Genomic DNA, 22447 nt, shown 5'->3' with positions numbered 1-22447 from the left:
GGGTGCGCAGAATATGGGACATATGCGCAGAATTAGGAACAAATAGAAAATAGTGCGCAGAATAAGGGCCACTTGCATTTTTTCCAAATGTTGTAAATAATCCACATTTTTGCTCCAAAATTGAGCTCCCATTATTTTTGCCGTTAAATTTGTTAGTTAGCCCAACTGTACACGAAATTTTGAGGAAATTCATTGAAAGGTAAATTTTTTATAACTTTTAACATTTGAAAAATCCTTAACTGCGCAGAATTAGGGCCGTTTACGGTACTAGCCTTTACTGTTTAGAGTGTAAACCACTCGAACTTTTTCCTTGTTAATCCAATAGAGTTGTTTTTGACATTTCTTACGCACACTTGCTGAGCGTGTGCAGATGAGACGGGACAATTAACCTCAAAAACTCTCGGTACAAAAAATGGGCAGCCGGTCGACACACATGGTCGTTTTTGAGGTTAATTGTCCCAAAACTGAAAAGTGTTGGTGAAACAACCAGCAAAAAATTACAAACACTACCAGCGGCAAATAGGACTATAAGGTCCCGGGAAGAAGGCTATAGATTCAGGTTTTCGTAAACAAAGCTTTTGAGTAAGGCCTGACCAAAGCAGCGGGCGTACCCTTTCCAGTAGGAGTAAGAGGCATTCGAAAATCTTGCCCATTTGTTCACAGAATTCATTAACTAAGAGTTAAACGAATTTATTCTATATGGTTTTACTTTTTTTTTCTCGAGTATGGTTTTACCGATTTTAACAAACGGATGGAAATTCTTGTTGGCATTTTCCTACTTTTTTGATGCTCTTTTTAAACTTGTAATGGAATTCTCAAATATACAAGCACCACCACTCAGAAAGTTATTTTACATGAAAAACTAAAATAACGCTATATTTCCATCCTAAAATCACATATTAGAATACGATTATAATAATTACAAACTAACAGCCGTAACATAATAGTACAAATCAGAATCATTTGGTTGTTCCAAAGTTTTGCAAGGCGGAAATCTATCCCATCATTGCTAGTGTTTATCTTCGGTGAATTGCGAAGATACCCAAGTGAGTCCCCACTTGAGATTGGTCAGCAGGAACTTCAACGCTTTCGTCCACTGCTCTTCGGAGTTAAATTGAATCCTTAAAAATCGAAACAAAATAAAAAGTCTAAATTGAGATTCGATTAAAAAAAAATTAACTTACTTGATAGAATAACTGCTACCCGTGGCCGAGTCCTCGATTTTGCCCTTCTCCATACGATAGGGCAAACAAAAGTCCGGATCCTTTTTGACGACTTCCTCTTTGAACTGCTGCAGACAGTCTAGAAAAGCCACCATGGCCGTATCAAATTTGGTATCCCAGAAGAACCGAAACCCACCACTACCGTAAAGGGGCAATTCCTTCCCATCGGCAAGTACCTCGATGTGAGAATGGTTTCCGTACGGCACCAAACGGTAGTTCTTAAAGACCAAATTCATTTTTCGGGCCAATGCGGACAGCAACAGACACGTTTGGCCCCAGGCCGCATTGATTTCGGACCAATCGACGGGAGCCGAGGGAAGCCGGCCCAGCCGGAAATTGTTGATTGTTCCGAAGTGCCCCGAGTGCCAGATGTGGAATGTAACGTTGAAAACGTTGGTTTTCTTCAGCTTGTCCAGCTGAACCTAAAAGGAGTGATGAATTAATGTCATTTTAATCAGTTGAAAAATTCGCTCAGTGTTACCTGTGCGTAAGACATTTGGCACTCCAAGGACCGAAACTCATCTTCGGTCGTGATAACGTCCCTTCGATGTTTGGTGTATTCTCGCCAGTATTTTTCCTCCTCATTGCTTAGCCGTTCCTTTTCCTCTTCCTGCTCCTTTACGGCCTGTTTGATTGCGTTTTCTTCCCGAGTAAGTTCGGCTAGTTCCTGCAGCAAGCGTTCCTCTTCCCCGTTCAGATCACCCAATTCCTTCTCCAGCTGATCGACATTGGGCACATCATCAGTTAGCTCCAGTTTCTTCAGATAGTTGTTGTAATCGTTCCATTCGTCCTCGGCCATCTTCAGCTGTTTGTCCATCAGCTCTAGCAGCGTGTCGGTACATTCATCGCAGAGTGGATGATCGATTTCAGAATTGTTAGATAGCGTATCGAACAGCTCGGCCTTGATGCGAAAATTCTGACTGAGCGACTCTCGATCCGGACCGTCCGAGAGCAGCATGAAGCCATTGGTATCGGGACCACTACTAAACTCGGTTGCCAAACGGAATGGAGGAACGAAGTGGTCCAAACTGGCCGACTGGGATTCGATGTCCACTTCGATGTGTGAGTTGATTGGGACTGTAACAGATAAATCTATAGAATATTCCAGTCCTGATACTTACATGTTTGAAGAGGGTAATTTGTTAACTTACGGGCCAGTTCGGCTAGCGTGTGTTCCCCGAGAGCCGCGAAAGAATCGTCGATGTTGATCGGTTGTAGACATCTCTGGCAGGAGAAACTTACGCTCACTTTTCCGTCATTCATTTTCCACTTCCGGGCCTGTAGCTTCCGGTTCCTTTAGGTTCAGCAAGTTTCAATATTCGCTTTTTATTCAAAGGCAACTTTCAAACTCGATAAAACCTATGATTTTAAGAGTTATTGAAGAAATTGGAAAAAAATTATTCCGTCGAAAAACTTCTTTGTTATTGTTTATATAAATGAACTTTCGAAAATCGAAATGAACCTCGCTTGTCAATGAATGCACGCTACCGTCAAAACAATAAACTTAAGCTATTTTTTAATCAAGTCGTCGAATTATGGCAATACGTGTAATTTATCCTGCATCGTCCAATAATCATATTTAATTGGTTTCCAATCGCGAATGCGGCCATCAGATATCTTTTAATTTGGAAAAAGTCAGAAATGACAGCCGGCCAACGAACACGATTTTGAGGCAATTTTTCCCTTTCTTCACACAATTGAAAAGTGTTAGTGAAACGAGCAGTATTGTATTTATCACGAATATTACCAGTGGCAAATTATATCAGTCGAAACTTGCTCTCGATGGCAGCTGTGGATATTTTAAGGCCTTCCTGATTAGCAGAAGCACAAATTATTGACTCTAATCAGTGAATGATGGCTTTAATCCGATTTTGCGTTCGGATAAAAACATGCCTGCAGATTTGGGTATACTCTTGGGTCGGAGTGCGTTAAGAGAAAAATGAATAAAATCCCTCAACAATTCTACAAATCTGGCAACAATTGCTGACGGGACGCTCGATTCACATTTTCCGCGTTATTTTTGTTCATCACGTCAGGCGTTGTAAACAACGATTCTGCGGCCGTGATTTTTTGCTTGTTAATTTTCGTCACTATTTTGCCCGAAAATGGAGAAAGTGTAAGCTGGATTGTTTTTCCTTGTGTACTAGCAGGTATTAATATATTTATAATGTTTTGATTCGCACCTTTCTAGCCCTCACCGGAATCCGGTAAGATATTGCCGGCTGTGTCTATCCCAGAACAACTTGCTGACGGTGATCGACCTTCAAACACGAATGCAGCACAGGGAGCTGCTGGACAGATTGTACGATTATCTGAGAATTGCTGTAAGTTGTATGAGTAATGTATTTTACAATAACACCTCTCCACCAGCTACTCGTTTGAAATTATGTTACAGGTAGTAAAAGGTTAATTACTGTCGCTCATAGCAAGTCCGTCCCATTTGCGTTTTCATCATTTTTCAGTTTATCGCTGGAATCACTTTAACTTTATCTGTAGTTTCAAAAGCAAACTTTGTTTCAATACATTGTTTTAATGATCATTGAAAAAAACCTCATGTAGTTTTGTCCCGTTGAACAAATGATCGCAAGTCGGTCCTATATGGCATAAATCATCGCATGTCGATCCCACAGCCCAGAAAATGATTTTCAACAGAATCAAAACAAAACAAAAATCCTTATACATAAAGCGAAAATCTTTCATTAGCCGTTGCAGTGACAGATTCTATTGATCACTTTAATTAAACACGCATACAAGTGCCGCATTACCGTTGAACATCTTACGATTTTTCAAAGCCGTTTTTCTCATTTCAACAAAAACGCAAATGGGACGGTCTTGCTATGAGCGGCAGATTAGTCAAATATGTCTGCTGTCGGCTTATGGTTTAGTGGACTCGATGCTGAAAATTCCCTAGTCAGGTAGTTTTAACCGTTTCATAAATTTTGTCCTGTTAGATCGAGCCCTAAAATCTTTCCCTTTATATGGCCAAAAGTTTTGATAAAATACTTAGATCGATTTTAGATGCCAATTGGAAATTATTTCCGTTAATTTTAGTAAATAATACAATCAAAGAATAAGAAAGCTTGTTTAATGTTTTCTATTGAAAACAAAGTATTCTAGTATCAAACAATTAAAGTTGACTATATTTATGGATTTTCAAATGCAGTTCGAGGACGATGACGATTTTCCCAGTGCAATCTGTGATCTTTGCACGGTTTTTATGGATGAGTTTCATGCGTTCCAACAAACGGCAACCCGAAACCATCAGATGGTGAAGTTATTTCGCAAAGACCATGGTGACGTGTTCAGCGAAGATGATGTTGCACGTGATACCAGCAAGAAACAGGTCAGTCTCAAACTGAAAGATTTCCAGTGGTCCCCTTTCAAGATGGACGATTCGGATCCCGAAAACGAGTTTCCAAGCTACGTTAAGGAAGAGAACGAAGACGAATTTTACGTCGATGTGCTGGATCTAACCGGAACTGAAATTAAACAAGAAATTCCATCTCCTCAAAAAAACTCACCAGCTGTCGAGGGAACACTTTCAAAAACTATTGCCAATGAATTGGTCAAAAATGTCGATGTTTATCACATGGATGGGGAACTACAGACAGTGGTCGTGAAGGAAGAAACCGTCGAAACCAGTTCTGTCCTGCCGGTGTTAGAGCAATTGTCTGTTAAGCCTCAATTGACGATAAAGAAGGTGCCCAAAGTGGAACCGGGTACTGAACCAGCGACGATCGATGGATCAGCAACGGAAGGTACCTAGAATTTTTTTTTAAATTTTAACATAAACTTACGGTTTTTTTTACAGAACAAATAACCACAAAAACCAGTCCAGCAAACATGTTTCAAAGGATGAGAAATGTAACAGTCAAACCAGTACCAGCTCGTTCGGTAGGCGGTTCGACGGCTACTAAACGTCCACCGCCCGGTAGATTATTGAATGCCGAACTGTGTGATAAACGTCCGAAAATACCTCCCTCCACTGTTAAACCTATCATTAAATGCAACCAATGTCGGGCAGTATTCAGCAACGAAACGAACCTCTTAATGCACATGGAAAATGATCACTCTCCGAATAAACCGAAAGCGGTACCTCGGGTGGCTCAACTTCCCAAAAATCCAGGCTCCCAGCAATCGAAGCTAACCCTATTCAAATGCACACATTGTAACAGCAGTTTCGTTCAGCTGCGAAATTATCAAGAACATCAAGCTAATCAATGTAAGGAGGCGCTTAGAACGAGATTCCCGGCTGGCCAAGAACCGGGTACATCAGTAACGGTAAAACAATACAAAGCCCCAACAACCCCAACCAGCAAACCGAGAGCTGCCAACGAATCATCGGCAAACAAAAGCGATCGTCGGCTGCCATGCCCATACTGCAAGAACGTTTACAAGAGCGAGCAATTCCTGAACCGCCATCTGTTCGAAGTGCACAAGGTACTGCTCAAGCGGGAACAGCACCGATGCGATATCTGCCAGTTGAACTACTCCTGTAGGGAAGATTTGGCGCTCCACCATCGGGCTATGCACCAATGCAGGCAGTGTGGAAAGAACACTAAGGATTGTAATCACGGGCCACACGTTAGTAACAACTCAGCTGCTGCTGCCACAGGAACGTCCAATGGGCAGTTTGTAATAAAACAAAAGTAGGGCTCTTAGTACGTAGAGAGTAAATGTGGCTCTTGTTTTTCACTTTTTAGTAGAAATGATAGAGAAGGCACTGTCGTTTTGTTATGTTTATTTGTTTCTCGTTTCAGGGTCTCTGTTGGGGCAAATTATTTCGAAATAGACGAGCTACCGGAGAAACTAGCTGAGGATCGAATCACAACGGATTCTGCTAACAAGAAGTAAATGTTTAATATGCTGCTGGTGAAAGCTGTTGATAAAGTATCTTTTTCTCTTGTGTTCAACAGGTGGGAATCTCATGTAATTGCATTCAACGCTGACAATCCTGATGGATTCGAAATGAATCGTGCCAGTGGATAACTTGACATTTTAAGCTTGATTAACCCGTTTTTATTTCAATTAACGAATTCTATTTACGGTTAGCTTGACAACGTAATTTTTGATTTTTTTTTTAACAAATTGACTGCTTATAAATTTTGCTTGCTTATGAATTGCTTAATTTTAATTTGTTTATCGTCAGTTCGTAAATTCATCAACATGCATGTTCAGACACTTTACAGATCAGTTCAAGCTCTAATTCTTCAATTGTCAAGTAAGCCCACTTTTCTGTACGTTGACGCTTTATGAAATTCGTTTATAAATAAATATATTTGTTACAGTCACTAAACAAATTTTTCTATTCTCAACAATTTTGTTTTAATCGATAAGCTATATTCCTTTGAATGAAAGCTCCGCTTTATGATCTTTAAAGGTGGTCAGTGTTTAAAGTCTCGTGGTCTACAGACATACATAATTATCAAAAAAAATTTATGTCGTATGTTTGTATTTAGTATTAGAGCATCCGCAGCAAGTGCGAGTATAGTGCAAATGCTCACACGCGTTTAATCACTCATACCTCACTTGCATTGAATCAAAATAAATAAATTTTCGAATCAAGGAGCGAATCTAAATCTTATTTAAAAAAATTTTCTATATTTTATTTTGACATGGTTTTATTAAGGCATTTTACTTATAAAGTTTTTATGTGCCGGGAGTATTTTTCCTGATTTTTTTCTATAGAAACGAAAGAAAATTATTCCAAGTTAATGTAAGAAACATTCGAATCAATGTGCTGTACTTTAAATCAAAAGAAAATTATTTGTGCCAGAATCAATCAATAAATCATCTGATTTCGATTAAATTTTATTTGAAACATCCAATGATCTGGCTTTGGCTCTTTCCTTTGACACTAATTTTAATTTTCTGCGTGCATACGCTTAAATTATCAAAATAACGTTAAATTAACGTCAACGAATCAAGGTGAATGTTCGCTTTATCAGGCAGCAAAATGTAGTACAATTATCAAGCGGTCCCTGTAGTATGAGTTATTTTTAAGTGTTATTTATGGATTTTTTTAAGCATGTATTCTTCTCTCGCGAGATTCGTCTGATTCGGACAAGTACGACGATTCAATAACGGAACCTCACATTTCAAATAGGAGTAATCTGAATACACTCAGGTTTTTTTTACGCGGTATTTCGTCCCGCGTAAAAAAAACCCGCGTAAAAAAAACCGCGTTAATTCGAAAATCCGCGTAAAAAAAACCGCGTTAATTCGAAAATCCGCGTAAAAAAAAACCGCGTTAATTCGAAAATCCGCGTAAAAAAAAAACCTCGTTAATTCGAAAATCCGCGTAAAAAACCCCAAATTTCGAAAATCCACGTAAAAAACCATTTTAATTAAAAAATTCGAGCAAAAAGAACGTTACTAAAAAAATGCGAAGGAACCATGATTATTTAAAAATTTGCGTGCGATGATAGTTTATTTTTAAGATAAAAAACAAAATCAATTAGATCGTCTGATGTCTCATGTCTCAGGTCTCATGTTCCATGTCTCGAGTCTCATGTCTCATGTCTTGGGTCTCATATCCCAGGTCTCATGTCTCATGTCTCAGGTCTCATGTCTCCTTTCTCATGTCTCAGGTCTCATGTCTCAGGTCTCATGTCTCAGGTCTCATGTTTCATGTCTCTGGTCTCATGTCTCATGTCTCAGGTCTCATATCTTAGGTCTCATGTCTCATGTCTCAGGTCTCATATCTTAGGTCTCATGTCTCATGTCTCAGGTCTCATATCTCAGGTCTCATGTCTCATGTCTTTTGTCTCAGGTCTCATGTCTTAGGTCTCATGTCTCATGTCTCAGGTCTCATATCTCAGGTCTCATGTCTCATGTCTCATGTCTCATGTCTCATGTCTCAGGTCTCATGTCTTAGGTCTCAAGTCTCATGTCTCAGGTCTCATATCTCAGGTCTCATGTCTCATGTCTTTTGTCTCAGGTCTCATGTCTTAGGTCTTATGTCTCATGTCTCATGTCTCAGGTCTCATATCTCAGGTCTCATGTCTCATGTCTCAGGTCTCATGTCTCAGGTTTCATGTCTCAGGTCTCAGGTCTCAGGTCTCATGTCTCAGGTCTCATGTCTCATATCTCAGGTCTCATGTCTCATGTCTCATGTCTCAAGTCTCAGGTCTCATGTCTCATGTCTCAGGTCTCATGTCTCAGGTCTCATGTCTCAGGTCTCATGTCTCAGGTCTCATGTCTCATGTCTCAGGTCTCATGTCTCAGGTCTCATATCTCATGTCTCATGTCTCATGTCTCAGGTCTCATGTCTCATGTCTCATGTTTCATGTCTCAGGTCTCAGGTCACAGGTCTCAAGTCTCAGGTCTCAGGACTCAGATATCATGTATCACGTTCTTAGTTTCAGAGCTAAGATTTTCCCAACTACAAAAAGATTCTAAGTGTTTTCCTTTGAAAAAGTCTTAGAATATTTTCTCTCAAAAACCGCGTTAATTCGAAAATCCGCGTTAAAAAAACCGCGTTAATTCGAAAATCCGCGTAAAAAAAGCCGCGTAAAAAAAAACCGTGTAAAAAAAAACCGCGTAAAAAAAAACCTCAGTGTATATAAGTCATCAAGATAGCCATGTAACTTGTGCCCGGTTTTCTAAAACTCCCGTTCATTAAAACAGCAAGCTAATTTTTTTCATTTTGAATTTTATTACTGTTCCTCGCTGATCAAGAACGGAAGTACTGAACGGTCTTTGGACATACGACATTTTCAATTGTTATTGTCGAATTGGGATTTTCGTCATCATCGTCGGCAAGAGAAGCAACAAGCGTCTGTCTAACGTCAAATAAGAAGTCGCGGTACAGTTTTTGGCTTGAGTCGTCATCAACGAAATATTGTGCGAATAATTCAAGTTTTTCGCGATATAATCACGGTAAACTAGCAGTTTTATTGATTTAAAGTTCGTTGATACAATCGGTGGCTTTGGGGATTTGTGACGGAAGCCAGAAACTATCGGCGGAAACAGCCAGAGAACTCGTTTGGAATTTTGGTGGGAAAGACGCTTTGCATGATTTTCTGTGCAATATCAGGTTATAACAATTGTGAGCATAATGGGGAATAAAAGGTTGAAAAATCGCAGGTAAGTGGATTAACGAATTTTGAGTACTTTGGAGAAAAAACTATTTATGGGCTGAGCTTCCTATCGGATTGTTAACAAAATTCTTATCCGTTTGCCACTAATCTAATAGGGTTGCCAATTTTGGCGGCAATTCGTTAACTACGCAAGCCGGCAGTCAGTGTTGATTTTTTTCGTTTTCTGTTGTGGAAACACCAATAAAGCATCTAAACATTGAAAATGCTAAAAACGAATTTAAATTATCTGATAATACCTAACGTATACAGTGTTTTATGGTTTTGCCTTTCATTCTTATAGGCAATCAATGGCAGTTGTGGCACTTGCAAAGCAACAGGCGAAAGCGTCCACAAGAATGACTCGTCGGAAAAGTCTTTACCCAACAGACACGGTACGATCTGATGAGGATGTTGAAGATGTTTTGGAGTCGTACCAAATCTCCACCCGCAACGGCGCCACCATTAAAATCCAACAAGAATCCATGTCACTCGCGGATGTACAGCCTGCGAAAAAGATACGCCGAAGTTCCCCCATCGTTGAACCCAAAGCGGCTGAAAGAGATTCCCAAAAGGCTGAAGGTAGATATTGTAGCAACTTATAAAGAGCCATTTATTCTAAAATCATTCAATCGCTAATAATTTTTCTTAAAATAAATTGAATTTTTTAATCACTTTGAAAAAAGGGGATTTGACAAAAAAAAATTGCGGTATTAATAACTATCGTTATACCTTCTACCATATTAAACAAAGTTAACGATCACGAATCACCACCTAATCCTTGTGGGGTGATTTATGTACTTCTAGTAATTGTACATATAAGGATAACAAAACAAGAGCAATGAAACAGGTTTTTAATTTTTTTCCTTTTCTCAATTTATTGTATTTATTTTGTTTTTATGAAGTAGTTAACAAAATATCATTTCTTCAGTTCCAGATTCAAATAATTCGCCATCATTTTCGCAACCGTCTGTATTAACACGCGAGCTTCGAGTTCAACTGAAACGAACAAAACTTATGACATCCCCGCAGACTGAAAAACCACACACCCAATCCGTACTACCACAAAAAACTGCCCCTGATACATTGGAAGAAAAGAAGCAAATCCTCACTGCCAAACCAAAAGTAAGCCCACCGAAGCAGAGAGCTTCCGAATTGGCAACCATTATAACACGTCAATCGGCAGAATCATCCTCCTCTCTTCTTTCGATGGCCGAAATAGAGGATCGTTTGAAATCGCCCAAGCGCTCGCACATTCACCTAAAGCATCTGGAATCTACGCTGAGTCCCAAGCTGACAGAACCGATACGAAACGTTCCGGGCCCTGTCAGTCGCTATGGGCGGATCCAGAAGCAGAAAGAATGCCAAGACTACATTCCATTGGACGTGGCTAGGTTTGTCACCAAATCTCCGACGAAAGCTAAAAATCCAAAAAAGGAACCGATTGAAACTGGGTCTGATAACTCACCCATAGAGACAGTAGTGAATGAAAGTGAAACAATGAATCCTCCAACAGTTTTACCGAGTGGCTTAGATTTTGTAAACTTACAACCTGTACAGATTGATTGCTCCTTGGGACTGGATAGCGATGTTAAACTTGAAGACGTCGATGGATTGACTGAAGAGCCCCAATTAAGTCCGGAACTGCTCGGTATGGATCAGATTAAAATTGTGGATTTAGACTCCAGTTTAGGATCGAAAAGTATAGGTGCTGAAACGCTGCTTTCGATAGAGGAAGAACTCCAAGATGTTCAAAAGGACGAAAAAATAGAAGAGACCGTCGTTAATAACCTAGAACATCTTGAAAATATACAACAAGAACCACTACAAACTACCACAGTAACAGAAGTCAACCTTGGTAATGCATCTTCAGAAGAATCTGCTATCAATGATGTTGCAACTCAAGAAGCTAACGGAAACGTACAAGAGAGGATAGAGTGTAATAACGTGACAACTACGGCAGATGACAACCCGGAAACGCCCGATTTAACCCAAGAGATAGACATTGCGAACGGAAAATTCCAGTTGGGTCAACTGTGTTGGGCTTCGTTCCACGCCAAACAGGTACACTGCAGGTTTTACTTAGAAAAAAATGCATAATTACGTGATTTCCAGAATGAATATTTCATGTAGCACTTTCGGTCATTTTTAGTTTTAGGACAATTGCGTAAACTTCTTAAAATCGATCAGAATTTATCATACTTTTCTCCATCAGGTGCATTGGCCATGTATGATTTGTTTGGATCCAGAGACCGGTGATTGTACCATTGAAACCAAAAGTAAAGGGCTAAAATTAAACGTAGTATTTTTCGCTGACAATGGTCGAAGAAGTTACATCAGCGAGTACAATCTGGTTCCTTTCCAAGGACTAGAAGAATACAAAAAATTGCTCGATTCTGAATTTCATCACCTTAAGAATCGTTTTAAAGTCTTCAGCAAACGACCGACTTGGGTAGCAGCAGTCGCGCAAGCAGAAGCCGCGTTCTTGGATCCTATCGAGACACGAATAGAGAATTTTCAGATGCAGGTAGAACAGGAAATTCGGAATAAGCCAGCTCGAAAACGACGCACCAAAAGCACGTCTGCCGGTTACCATAGCAACAGCTTCGATGATTCTTCCGATTCACAGCGAAAACGACGATCCAACACCCCAGAAAGTCCCGCCTACGAACCGTTAGAAAATTTCAAAAATCCTTCGAAACGCATCAAACGGGAACCGCGAGATGATGAAGAGCAGCTGATGAGTACCATGTCTCGCTATTTTCAATCGATGACCGAAGGATCCGATTTGCTTGAAACGGCTAGCGGTACCAGCAGCGAGTGTGATGAGCTGACCGATATGAGCGGATTCGATCGAGAGGCGTATCAAAGTCTTTTGAATCTGAGTCGCATGTACGTGTTCGAGGGTCAAGCAGAAGCTGATATCGATCAGAAATTGCAAAAATATGTTCAAAAAATTTGCTCGCTTAGAATGCAACAAACGACAGCTGGACGAACCGTGCCTTTTCCCAGTTCATCGCGTGTTTCGAACCGACTCAGATCGCAGGCGTTGCGCAATTCGTTCCTCAAATTTGAAATGGAGCACGGTCTAGTAACGCCAGTTAGTAAACCCGACGATACAATGTCAGTTGCGAAGGAAAATCAATCCAAAGCTAAGAAGGAACCAAAAACCCTACAGGAAATGTTTGTTTACAAGCTCGAAAAGAATTATCTCTTGAAAGGTGTTCCCAAGGGACCCATTTGTGCGATTTGTTTAAAAACTAATGAGGTGACCAAGTGCGCCAAATGTTCCAATCACTATCATTTAGGTAAGTGTTGACAGAATTTATTTATAAGGTTTCTGTGTATTTTATACATTGAATTTCAGAATGTCTATCCACAAATCTGGAGGAGCGAAAAAAACTTCGTGCTTCTGTCGAGGAGAAATCTTTCAAATGCAACGATTGTACACTAAATAAAAGCCACGCATGCTTCGTCTGTCACGATCAGGAGCCTACGTTTTTAGAGGAGCGCAAGCATCGTTGTGCTGTTGCATCGTGTGGTAAATATTACCACATACCGTGTCTGCGACTGTTCCCGCAACATCAGCTTACCAGCACGCCTAATTCGAGCACTCTATTTTGCTCCCATCATACGTGTCATACGTGCGTTTCCGATAATCCTCGAGCTAACGCAAATACCACCAAGGGACAAATGATCCGATGCATTAAGTGTCCCACCTCATACCACACGGATGCGAAGTGTATCCCGGCAGGATCTCAGCTGCTATCCAATGTGGCTATGATCTGCCCCAAGCATACGCTGGAACAGAGCTCGCTGAACGTCAATTGGTGTTTCTTATGCTGCAAGGGTGGAAGTTTGATTTGTTGTGAAACCTGTCCCACGGCGTTCCATCTGGAGTGCCTCAAGTTTACACCTCCAGAAGGCAAATACATTTGCGAAGAATGTGAATCCGGACGAATGCCTCTTTACAATGAGATTGTGTGGGCCAAGTATGGTAGCTACAGGTTTTGGCCTGCTCTCATCGTACCTCCGCCCATGATTCCGGATCAAATGTTGACGGTGCAACATAATGAATGGGATATTTGCATAAAGTTTTTCAAAAGTCATGACCATGCTTGGATCAATCGAAGGCGAATCTATTTGTATCAAGAAGATGATTCGGACGTTACCGGTAAGGCCAGACGGAAGAGCGTTGGTGGTGGAATCAAAGAAAGATACAACAGTGCAATTCGCGAAGCTGCCATCGTTTTCCAAATTTTGCAAGAGAACAAAGCAAAGGAGCCGTTAACTTTAGATGAATCTTCGTTCAAACCGCCGATGTATATCAAAATCAGAAGCAACAAGTACGTTCTACCGTTAAAGGCTCCATTCCAGGGAAGAGAAGAAATGGTGAGTTAAATGCTTGTGTGGCTTTCCCAAATGAAACCAGTTGAATGTATTGTGCTTATTTTTCAGGATGACAACATTTGTGAGTGTAGCCCTTCCGATCCGGATCCATGTGGGTCAAGTTCGAATTGCATCAATAGAGCTCTCATGATCGAGTGCAATCAGAAAGTATGTCCATGTGGTGATCTTTGCCAAAACCGGGCTTTCCAGTCGAAACGTTATCCGGCTCTTTCTGTAAAACGAATCATGAACAAGGGCTGGGGTTTAGTGTCTCAAGAAGACATACAGATGGGACAGTTTGTGATCGAATACGTCGGAGAAGTTATCAACAATGACGAGCTAGCCAAGCGATTACAGCAAAAGCAAGATCAGAAAGATGAAAACTACTACTTCCTGACGGTCGATGGAGATCTGACTATCGACGCTGGACCCAAAGGAAACTTGGCTAGGTTTATAAACCATTCGTGTGAGCCAAATTGTGTAACCAATGTATGGAGTGTTGGCGGAGCTCAACTGGTCGGCCTGTTCGCAATCAAAGATATTAAAGCGGTAAAAAGATATGATAAATTAGAAATACAGTGTTTTGAATGTTTACTTTTATTCAACAGGGAGACGAAATAACTTTCAACTATAATTTTGCTAGCACTGGAGTAGATAAAAAGATTTGCCACTGTGGAGCGACAAAGTGTTCCGGTTTCATAGGTTCAAAATACCGACCATCGGAACAGAAAGCGGCCGCAAATTCTAAAGCCACCAAAGAAGGTAAAAAGAAAAGAAGGAAATCTCGAGCTACCAAGGCTAAAAAAGTCAGAGGTGAGAAGAAACAAGAGGAACCGTTAATGACAGAAGATTCTTTATTGGTCCTTAAAACGGAGCCTTTGGACGAAGCTTCTTCGACGAGTGTACTACCGGAAGAAAAGCCTAATCTCCCTGAAGAATCAAGTTCAGTCGAAGAGGTGATAACAAAGCAAGGCCTGGAATAATTATCACCGAAAATTATCAACCAGTAGCTAGAGAACTGACCCAAGTTTAAACGGCAGGTCCTACCATCACAGCCTTGTTTTCTGTACGTATGAGAAAACCATTGTTTGTTGACGTCGGCATTTCCCTGCGGTCGCTTCTTGTTGTTTCATGATCAAGGTAAAACAAAATTAGAGGTAACTATTTTTGATGAACGTTTTTGTTTGCCCGAGAAAGGGAGTTAGTATATAGTCATCACAGACGTTAATTTTATCGTGTTTCTTAAATTCTTATTACTTTACAAACAGGTTTAACATTTGGTGGTCCAAAATAGTAGAAACCTATGGTTAAATATACGTGCTTGTCGGCGAGACAATAATAGTGTGAATTGGAAAAAAAGCCTTCAGTGCGCTTTGAATATCTCGAAGAAATGTTGTTATATTTATTATCCTTATTACCTATTCTGAACGATTCAATATATTGACCGTTAACGTGACCTCAAAGCTGATTTTTTTCAAAAATATTTTTAAACTAATATTTACCATTAAGTAACCGCTAAGATCCTTGTACAACAACGCGTTGGTAATAAATACTGGTATTTAGTTTAGAAAAGATCTTAATTTCTTTATATCACATTCTTACTCGTTTCAGGTAAGCAAAGGTATAAACAAGTTTTGTGAATAGAATTTCCGTTAGTTACAGATTGTTTTTATTACATACTTGGTAAAGAGCATTTTGATATCAACATTCCGCAGTCAAAATAAAATTCCAATTTAAAAAAAAACAACATTGCCAAAATCCACTTCAAAATCATATTGCGAAAGATTGGATTCGCGAAGATAATACATACCTACAATATGCTGCATATAAAAAACTGAACAGTGAAGCCTTAGAAAGTGAGACCCTCTAGAAGGTAGGTAATAATAATATTGATATTCATCAATCTTAACACTAATTCCTACACGTACATTTAAGGGGTAATGGACAAAACCAAATGTGTACCTCATCAACTCCCATTGGATGCAGCAATCGAAAGCAGCAGAATTCTACATTATTTTCCATACAGGTTCGACATACAGAAAATTTTCGTTGCAAACGTATCACACTATCATCATGTAAGTAAAAATGCTATTTTAAACTAAATTGTGCTGTGCTGTGAATGTTTTTGTCCAAACTTTTATTTTAAACGTTCACGTTAACCTGATCTGTAAATCAGATTGTATCACAGCTCCCGGTAAACCATTTCGCGGTATTCATTTTGGCGGTCTCTAGCTTTGGGTAAACCTAAAAACACGTGGCCTGAGTGAATGAGCCATTCAGGTTTACGTGAACATCACATAGAATGCACCAAATCCCCCTGTACTTGGCGGATCACTGGATTTTTCAAGTAAATCGATTGTGTCTTTGTTTTGACAGCATTCAACTATGTGAAATTCACGAAAGGATGATGTGATTTTTTATTAACTGCTAGGGCTTCACGTAAACCAAGCAAAAATTCACGTAACGAATGTCTACGTGAAAATCCAGGTAAATTTAACGTTCTTTTTTCGGCTGAGTGCGTGACTGCTTAAACATCAAAAATTTTCTCCACCATGAACCCAAATTCACTCTTAAAATACACATGATTTTTCACCTAAAACAAGGATCCAGTGAATTTCTTCCATTCAAGTGCGACATATACATTTCACTTGGCAGTCACTTAAATTTCAAGTGAATTCATCCACATTCACTTCAGTCGTCACTTGAATTTGAAGTGAGAAAATATATTCACTTCCCCATCACATGAATTTCAAGTGAATGTCGGGTTGTAATTGTGTTTATTTTTAGAGTTCAAAATGGCAAATTCTAAAGAGCAGCGTTTGAAGCTTATGCTGTAAATGCTGCGTGATGTAAGAAAAAGTTATTTAAAGGTGTTATCATGTTTCAGCTTGTGGGTTGGACTGGACAGATTTTCTGGTTTACAACAGGAAGATTTAGAAGTCGCACTATCCGCAGTAACCGATCTGCCTTGGGATTACGATTGAAATTGAACGTCATAGTGTAATGCACTTGACCGGTCACTTAAGTGAATTCACTTGACCCATCACTTAAAATTCAAAGGAAATTACGTATGGCGAGAATTTACTACAGACGTCACTAACTTTTTAAGTGAAAATTATTTTGCGTGTCGGAATGTAAAATGCATACACTGAAACTATACACGAAAAATAATAAGAAGGTAAAAATAACTGAGGTAGCAAGGTGAACGCTTGTGAAAGCCAAAAAGGTAACTTCTACCTCTTCGAGGTGAAACTCACATCACAGCGAGGTAAAAATACTCGAATAGAGGATGGAAAAAAGGTACAATTCATCGAAAAAAAGGTGAATTCAAATAAGGTAAAACTTTCCTCGTAGCGAGGTGAAGTTGACCTGGATTGAGCTAAACTAAACGGTACAATAATTCATCTAAAAAAGTAACTATTTGCCGAACCCGTTAATTGAGGTTTAGCTGTTTCGTCGTTTTACTTCGTGCCCAATATGTGAAAATTGGAACAGAATGGTAAGGGTTTTCTCAGATATCATTTAGTTGTGCTGGTTCTCGTCATAATCCTTTGCTTTTGTTTCAGATCGGCCCACAGAGCTTCGAGGTGTATTCCACATCGATTTCATTCCGGAAAAGCTGGACCAGACGGACCTGCAGAATGATTCAGCGGCCATAGTAGCTCGGAAGAACGCGAAAGCTGAATTGCCACGAGCCTGGCGAAGAAAGGACTTTTAAACACGGTGATACATTTCAAAAATAAATATAAGGTAAAAGTCCCTACAAATAAATATCAATTTTTGAATGAATTTTGTTTTTATTTTTTATTGAAGAAACCAATTAAACCAACTAGCGTTTACCTTTTAAATCAGTGAATGGGAAAACGGTATTATTTACCATTTTTCAAGGTGAATGCGAAAAAGGTTTTTTGTTTATTTTATTTAACGACCGTTTAACAACTAAGGTCACTCTGGTCGATTAGGATTACAATTTACAAAATTACCAATTTAAATTTTACTGTACAGATTCGTTTCTTCAAAGTCCTTCAAGAATCAAGATAGTCGGTTTGTTGTTTTTTTCGAACAAATCGTTGGCGTCACCTACACAATATTTATGGTGCTGCCGCCCTGCGAGATGGGATCTAAGCTTTGCAGCTTTCCACACAAGTATTGCAGTTTTGCATTCAAGCTTTGAGTGGAAGCACATCATCACACTAATACTTGGAAAATCAAGCGTAGCTTCACTCACACAATCTTTATGTTTATATTGTTTGCACTGGTGCATGTGTGTGCGTGAAAATGAGTCAAACTCGAGTTTGGATATTGTAAGGTGTGGATTTATCGCAGTGCATCTTGCACGTCAGCATCAACCTTCGATTGACCTTCAGTGCTGCAATATATGTTCATCCCTCATTTCGCATCGGCCTCCTCTCGCTCGCACGCAGTATCCGTGCCCTCGCGTCAAGTGCCCAACGGCCTTCAGTGTTTCGGCGAGCGTCTCGTCAGGCAGATAGGCAACAATGAGGCAGAGTTTAATAACGACGATAGTGCCGATAGTTATCAGAGGTTTTGACTGATAAGCGCAAATTTTACATTGGCGATCCTGCCAGATTTTTAATAGTGAAGTGTACTGTTAAAAGTTTTTCTAGTGATTAAATGAGAAAACTTACCGATTACTTCGAAAAGAGGCCAAAACCAAAATGGCGGTTGTTTATGTTATCAGGTATCTATTTTTTTTATTGTCCCGGCAGAAATGCCAGCTCCCAGGCGGAAACGCCAGCGTCCTGGCAGAAATGCCAGCTATGAGGCAGAAATGCCAGCTATGAGGCAGAAATGCCAGTTCCCAGGCGGAAACGCCAGCGTCCCAGGCAGAAATGCCAGCTCCGAGGCAGAAATGCCAGCTCCCAGGCGGAAACGCCAGCGTCCCGGCAGAAATGCCAGCCCCCAGGCGGAAACGCCAGCGCCCCGGCAGAAATGCCAGCTCTGAGGCAGAAATGCCAGTTCCCAGGCGGAAACGCCAGCGTCCCGGCAGAAATGCCAGCTCCGAGGCAGAAATGCCAGCTCTAAGGCAGAAATGCCAGCTCCCAGGCGGAAACGCCAGCGTCCCAGGCAGAAATGCCAGCTCCGAGGCAGAAATGCCAGCTCTAAGGCAGAAATGCCAGCTCCCAGGCGGAAACGCCAGCGTCCCGGCAGAAATGCCAGCTCCGAGGCAGAAATGCCAGCTGCGAGGCAGAAATGCCAGCTCTAAGGCAGAAATGCCAGCTCCCAGGCGGAAACGCCAGCGTCCCGGCAGAAATGCCAGCTCCCAGGCGGAAACGCCAGCGTCCCAGGCAGAAATGCCAGCTCTAAGGCGGAAACGCCAGCGTCCCGGCAGAAATGCCACCTCTGAGGCGGAAATGCCAGCTCCCAGGCGGAAACGCCAGCGTCCCGGCAGGAATTCCAGGTTCCAGGCGGAAACCCCAGCATCCCGGCTCAAATACCAGCTCCCAGGCGGAAACGCCAGCATCCGTGGCAAAAAAGCCAGCTCTGATACGAAAACTCCAACGTCTGCTAGAAATACCAGTGTCTACCAGCTCAGGTGGATCACGCTAGTTCCGAGACGGCCAGCCGGCCAGGCCAGGTAATGATTTTAAAAATATGAAATTTGTATTTGGCTATGATCGACAGCGAATGGTCGTTTTCACTTGAAAAGTGGTTCTGATTATCAGACGTTACCGCGAAGTATTAGCTATAAAAGTGATTTCATATAAGGTTTCCTCTTGGCAAGCAAATTTGAAACTTTAAATAGGTTGGAGATCTAACAGTACAGCTTATAAACCAATGCTTTTGTAGTGAACAGATATTTCCAAGAATAATGTTCAAGCCTAGATTTACGTTAACAATACCACGTGCTTATAGTTATAGTTAGCTCTCGGTAGCGCATTTTGAGTTTTCAAAAAATTGTGACACGACCCGTTATCCAAATCCAGTGTGGTTGGTGTAGGTGTTTTCGTATTGAAATAATTCTCCCCTCGAAAAATTAAACAATGCAGATTAAATTGGACAAGAGTTGGCGTTCCATTTCTTCCCGGCCCTAGAGATATTGTTACAAACCGAAACTTTTGCAATTTCGCAGTATATAAATTACTACGTCAGCTAATTGTAACAGGCAAGTACGCCAGCTTGTTCCAACCAGGCGAGTATGCCAGCGAATGTTGAATATTTACTGAATTGTTTATAGAGTACTGTAGTTTAATTTCGATGATAGCTTGATATGCTAGCTAGTTTTGGGTAAGGCAAGTTTTATTGTTGAATAAATTTTAATTTAGGCGAGTACGACAACTATGGTTCTAACTTAAGTCGAGTAAGTTAGTCAGTCGATACAACCTTTAAGTCTGGCTTTGCGAAAGGACAAATACACCAGCTGCGAGATGAATGATTGTTTGCGATGATTGCCAACAAGGTTCCGAACAACTCGAGCAAACAAAGTTAGCTAGTTGGATTAAAGTAGACCTTTAAATGTGTACCTGTAAATATTTAAGCCTCATAGCATATTCCGTCTGAATACTTTGGATGATAATTTAAAAAAAAAATTGTACAAAACGTCTAGATAACAGCAAAAATAAAGTTTTCCTTGAAGTTAATTAGCGGTAGAATCTTTGAGCATGTTTATTGATTTGAACTAATTGCTGAAAAATAAAATCAGATCTTCCCAATTGCATATTTTAACTAAGCTGATCTTAAGTTTTGCCACGCTATCAGAAATTTCGAACTCGACAGGGTCATAACGGGTACAAATGTGTGCTCATTAGAGCAACTTACGCCGGGCGATTCAGTGGCGCAGTTTGTACAACAATGTGTTTAAGGATTAAAATTGGTAGCATCCATGCGTTAAAATTGTACTTCTCGCACGGTATTCGTCGAACGATTGAAAGCTGGCTTTCTGTATGCTTTTGATGGCAGCACATGGTTTTACTCGCTGTTCTCACAAACAAATGTACAAAGCGTTCGTCCATCATGGTGTTTTGGAAGGGATACTGGCGATAATGTCTGACCACTTCTCGTGCGTAACCCATTTCCGGACCCAACAAGCGGTCAAGTCATCCAGCCTATAACTGGAGCAGTGTGATCACTGAATTCGTTCCACAGGTGTCATGTTTTTCCCTTGTATGAGTTTTCTTCAACAAAAGTCAATGTTTGGCCTCATTTGTAATTCCTATAGTTACCAAGTGCTGAAATGGAGAAATAATGCATTAATACGTAACCGAATAAGCTAAGGAAGGGCTTGTAGTAATTCTTGATAAGTTGTTTAAGAGTAATGTTTGAACTCGAACAGTTTGGGATCCCAGAAACAGCATAACGCCACTTTAAACCACGTTTGGCATGCACAGGTATAAATTCGTATTGATGTACTGGAAGCGATTTATCGTAAAACCGAGTAGAGCGTCACCTTGAGAGATGAATTTGGTTTGAGAAGTGTACTTCTTTATAAAGAAGTTGGAGCTAAGATGTGTGTTTTTAGTTTTGTTGGTGCTATTGTGAATTCGACGCTCGAGGACACTTGACTTATATGACGATCGACTTTATATTGTGAAAAAAAATTATATTGTGAAGCCGGGTCTCACAACCACACAGTCCCTGGGTTGGATTGATTTTTTCGTGAAAGGGAAATATCCGCTATATGGACCCATGCAGTCATTGAGATGCTGAAACGATTGCTTTTGGGCTACAGCCTAAATCAATGAAATTTAACGGCGGACACTTGTGACATCGCTTATCGTCAGGTGAAGCGTGCTAGCGGATTGTACTTTGCCTGGTTCAAATGAGTTGCTGGAGGGACAGTTTCAATGGCCCGATTTGCGCAGGAATATTGAAGATTGTGGATCGTAGACCAAGAAATGATGAATGGATTTCCTAAGTTTCAAGCCACTGGAGCGGAATACCATCTGGGGCGCAGATTGCACAAACTTGAGTGCATAGTCCGGCATCTTGATTATGCTGTCTTGGGGAAGCAAAAGCGAGCGAACGGAAGGACACTTCTGAGCACCTAGCAAGGAACCTTACAGCAAACACCAAATAAATACCAAATTCGGGTTCGATATCGTATGCAAGTTTCCGTTGATTAAACACATGAAGCTGCGGGAAACGGTACAATCCACAGGAACTCTTGAACCCGATTTCGGTCTGAAGAAACAAGTTTTGCACCGCTGATAGAGGCACAGTTTTTGCTTTGCTCAGCTGCCGTGAATGTGAACGTGATTTGAACGATCTCCTGTTTATTTTGATGTTGACGTTTGTTCACGGTAAACCCAAAGGATGCGAATTTGATATAAATACACCCAGTAAAAATACACAGAAAAAATATTTCACTCTCAAAAATGATAATTACTAACCAGTTGGTATTAAATATTATACTAAAAATTAGAATTGAATGTTTTAGTTTTATTTCAACCATTGCATTTTTATTGTAAATAACCGTTTGAAGAGAAGAGTGTCGTAAAGGATGGACTAAGCTGGCGTAGATGCATGTATAGCTATTTAATCTTCTCTATGCTATTTATAAGTTGATACACTATAACTGACGACAATTCAATGAGCATCCCAGCTTTACGAATTAGGAAGCTATTGCTGATTGCCATTTTTAAGATTAATTATGCCTAATGAGTCATTCGTACTCCCTTGCACACGATTTTACTTGACATAGTTTCTTTTTTTTTCTGTTTTTAATAGAGTAGAGGGAGAATGTAAGGTGTGGATTTATCGCAGTGCATCTTGCACGTCAGCATCAACCTTCGATTG

At 40.4% G+C, this 22447-nt stretch overlaps 3 protein-coding genes across 7 annotated transcripts; 2 read left to right on the top strand and 1 right to left on the bottom strand.

Moving 5' to 3' along the window:
• Window positions 1–845: 845 nt before the first annotated feature.
• On the bottom strand, window positions 846–2659 carry LOC129737974 (beclin-1-like protein). The gene is made up of 4 exons (XM_055729150.1): window positions 2375–2659; window positions 1705–2300; window positions 1185–1645; window positions 846–1121 (listed from the first exon to the last, which is right to left on the bottom strand). The coding sequence occupies exons 1-4, from the start codon at window positions 2484–2486 to the stop codon at window positions 1010–1012; spliced, it is 1281 nt and encodes a 426-aa protein (XP_055585125.1). The 5' UTR covers window positions 2487–2659; the 3' UTR covers window positions 846–1009.
• Window positions 2660–2791: 132 nt separating this feature from the next.
• On the top strand, window positions 2792–6537 carry LOC129737963 (uncharacterized). Of its 2 annotated transcripts, XM_055729138.1 has the most exons (6): window positions 2792–3339; window positions 3415–3547; window positions 4387–4981; window positions 5035–5872; window positions 5984–6073; window positions 6140–6537. In XM_055729138.1, exons 1-6 carry the CDS (start codon window positions 3329–3331, stop codon window positions 6210–6212), a joined length of 1740 nt encoding a protein of 579 aa, XP_055585113.1. In that variant the 5' UTR covers window positions 2792–3328; the 3' UTR covers window positions 6213–6537. The 2 variants fall into 2 exon arrangements, with proteins under 2 accessions (XP_055585113.1, XP_055585117.1); XM_055729142.1 differs by lacking the exon at window positions 6140–6537 and having other exon boundaries at window positions 2800–3339; window positions 5035–5884.
• A 2404-nt stretch (window positions 6538–8941) lies between these two features.
• On the top strand, window positions 8942–15153 carry LOC129737946 (nuclear receptor binding SET domain protein). 4 transcript variants are annotated; one of them, XR_008735483.1, is made up of 8 exons: window positions 8942–9311; window positions 9606–9883; window positions 10233–11365; window positions 11517–12609; window positions 12669–13693; window positions 13760–14239; window positions 14299–14830; window positions 14959–15153. XR_008735483.1 is itself a non-coding variant. In XM_055729132.1 (7 exons), the coding sequence occupies exons 2-7, from the start codon at window positions 9613–9615 to the stop codon at window positions 14671–14673; spliced, it is 4377 nt and encodes a 1458-aa protein (XP_055585107.1). In that variant the 5' UTR covers window positions 8942–9104; window positions 9606–9612; the 3' UTR covers window positions 14674–15153. The 4 variants fall into 4 exon arrangements, 2 of the variants coding, with proteins under 2 accessions (XP_055585107.1, XP_055585094.1); XR_008735482.1 differs by having other exon boundaries at window positions 14299–14847; XM_055729132.1 differs by having other exon boundaries at window positions 8942–9104; window positions 14299–15153.
• Window positions 15154–22447: the final 7294 nt, after the last annotated feature.

This window comes from Uranotaenia lowii, chromosome 1 (genome assembly GCF_029784155.1).
Source record: "Uranotaenia lowii strain MFRU-FL chromosome 1, ASM2978415v1, whole genome shotgun sequence".
NCBI classification, from domain to species: domain Eukaryota; kingdom Metazoa; phylum Arthropoda; class Insecta; order Diptera; family Culicidae; genus Uranotaenia; species Uranotaenia lowii.
The sequence above is the reverse complement of the archived record's forward strand: the minus strand, read 5'-3'. Positions and strand labels throughout refer to the sequence as shown.

What these genes read in the sequence shown, in the direction of transcription:
- LOC129737974 (XM_055729150.1), bottom strand. Translation starts at nt 2,486, where the DNA reads ATGAATGACGGAAAAGTGAGCGTAAGTTTCTCCTGCCAGAGATGTCTA. An exon ending in GCCAAATGTCTTACGCACAG is followed by an intron (nt 1,646 to 1,704) that starts GTAACACTGAGC and finishes CACTCCTTTTAG; the next exon opens with GTTCAGCTGGACAAGCTGAA. An exon ending in GGTAGCAGTTATTCTATCAA is followed by an intron (nt 1,122 to 1,184) that starts GTAAGTTAATTT and finishes TCGATTTTTAAG; the next exon opens with GATTCAATTTAACTCCGAAG.
- LOC129737963 (XM_055729138.1), top strand. An exon ending in ACGATTATCTGAGAATTGCT is followed by an intron (nt 3,548 to 4,386) that starts GTAAGTTGTATG and finishes TTTCAAATGCAG; the next exon opens with TTCGAGGACGATGACGATTT. An exon ending in ACGGATTCTGCTAACAAGAA is followed by an intron (nt 6,074 to 6,139) that starts GTAAATGTTTAA and finishes TGTGTTCAACAG; the next exon opens with GTGGGAATCTCATGTAATTG.
- LOC129737946 (XM_055729119.1), top strand. Translation starts at nt 9,283, where the DNA reads ATGGGGAATAAAAGGTTGAAAAATCGCAG. An exon ending in TCCAGGGAAGAGAAGAAATG is followed by an intron (nt 13,694 to 13,759) that starts GTGAGTTAAATG and finishes CTTATTTTTCAG; the next exon opens with GATGACAACATTTGTGAGTG. An exon ending in CAATCAAAGATATTAAAGCG is followed by an intron (nt 14,240 to 14,298) that starts GTAAAAAGATAT and finishes TTTATTCAACAG; the next exon opens with GGAGACGAAATAACTTTCAA.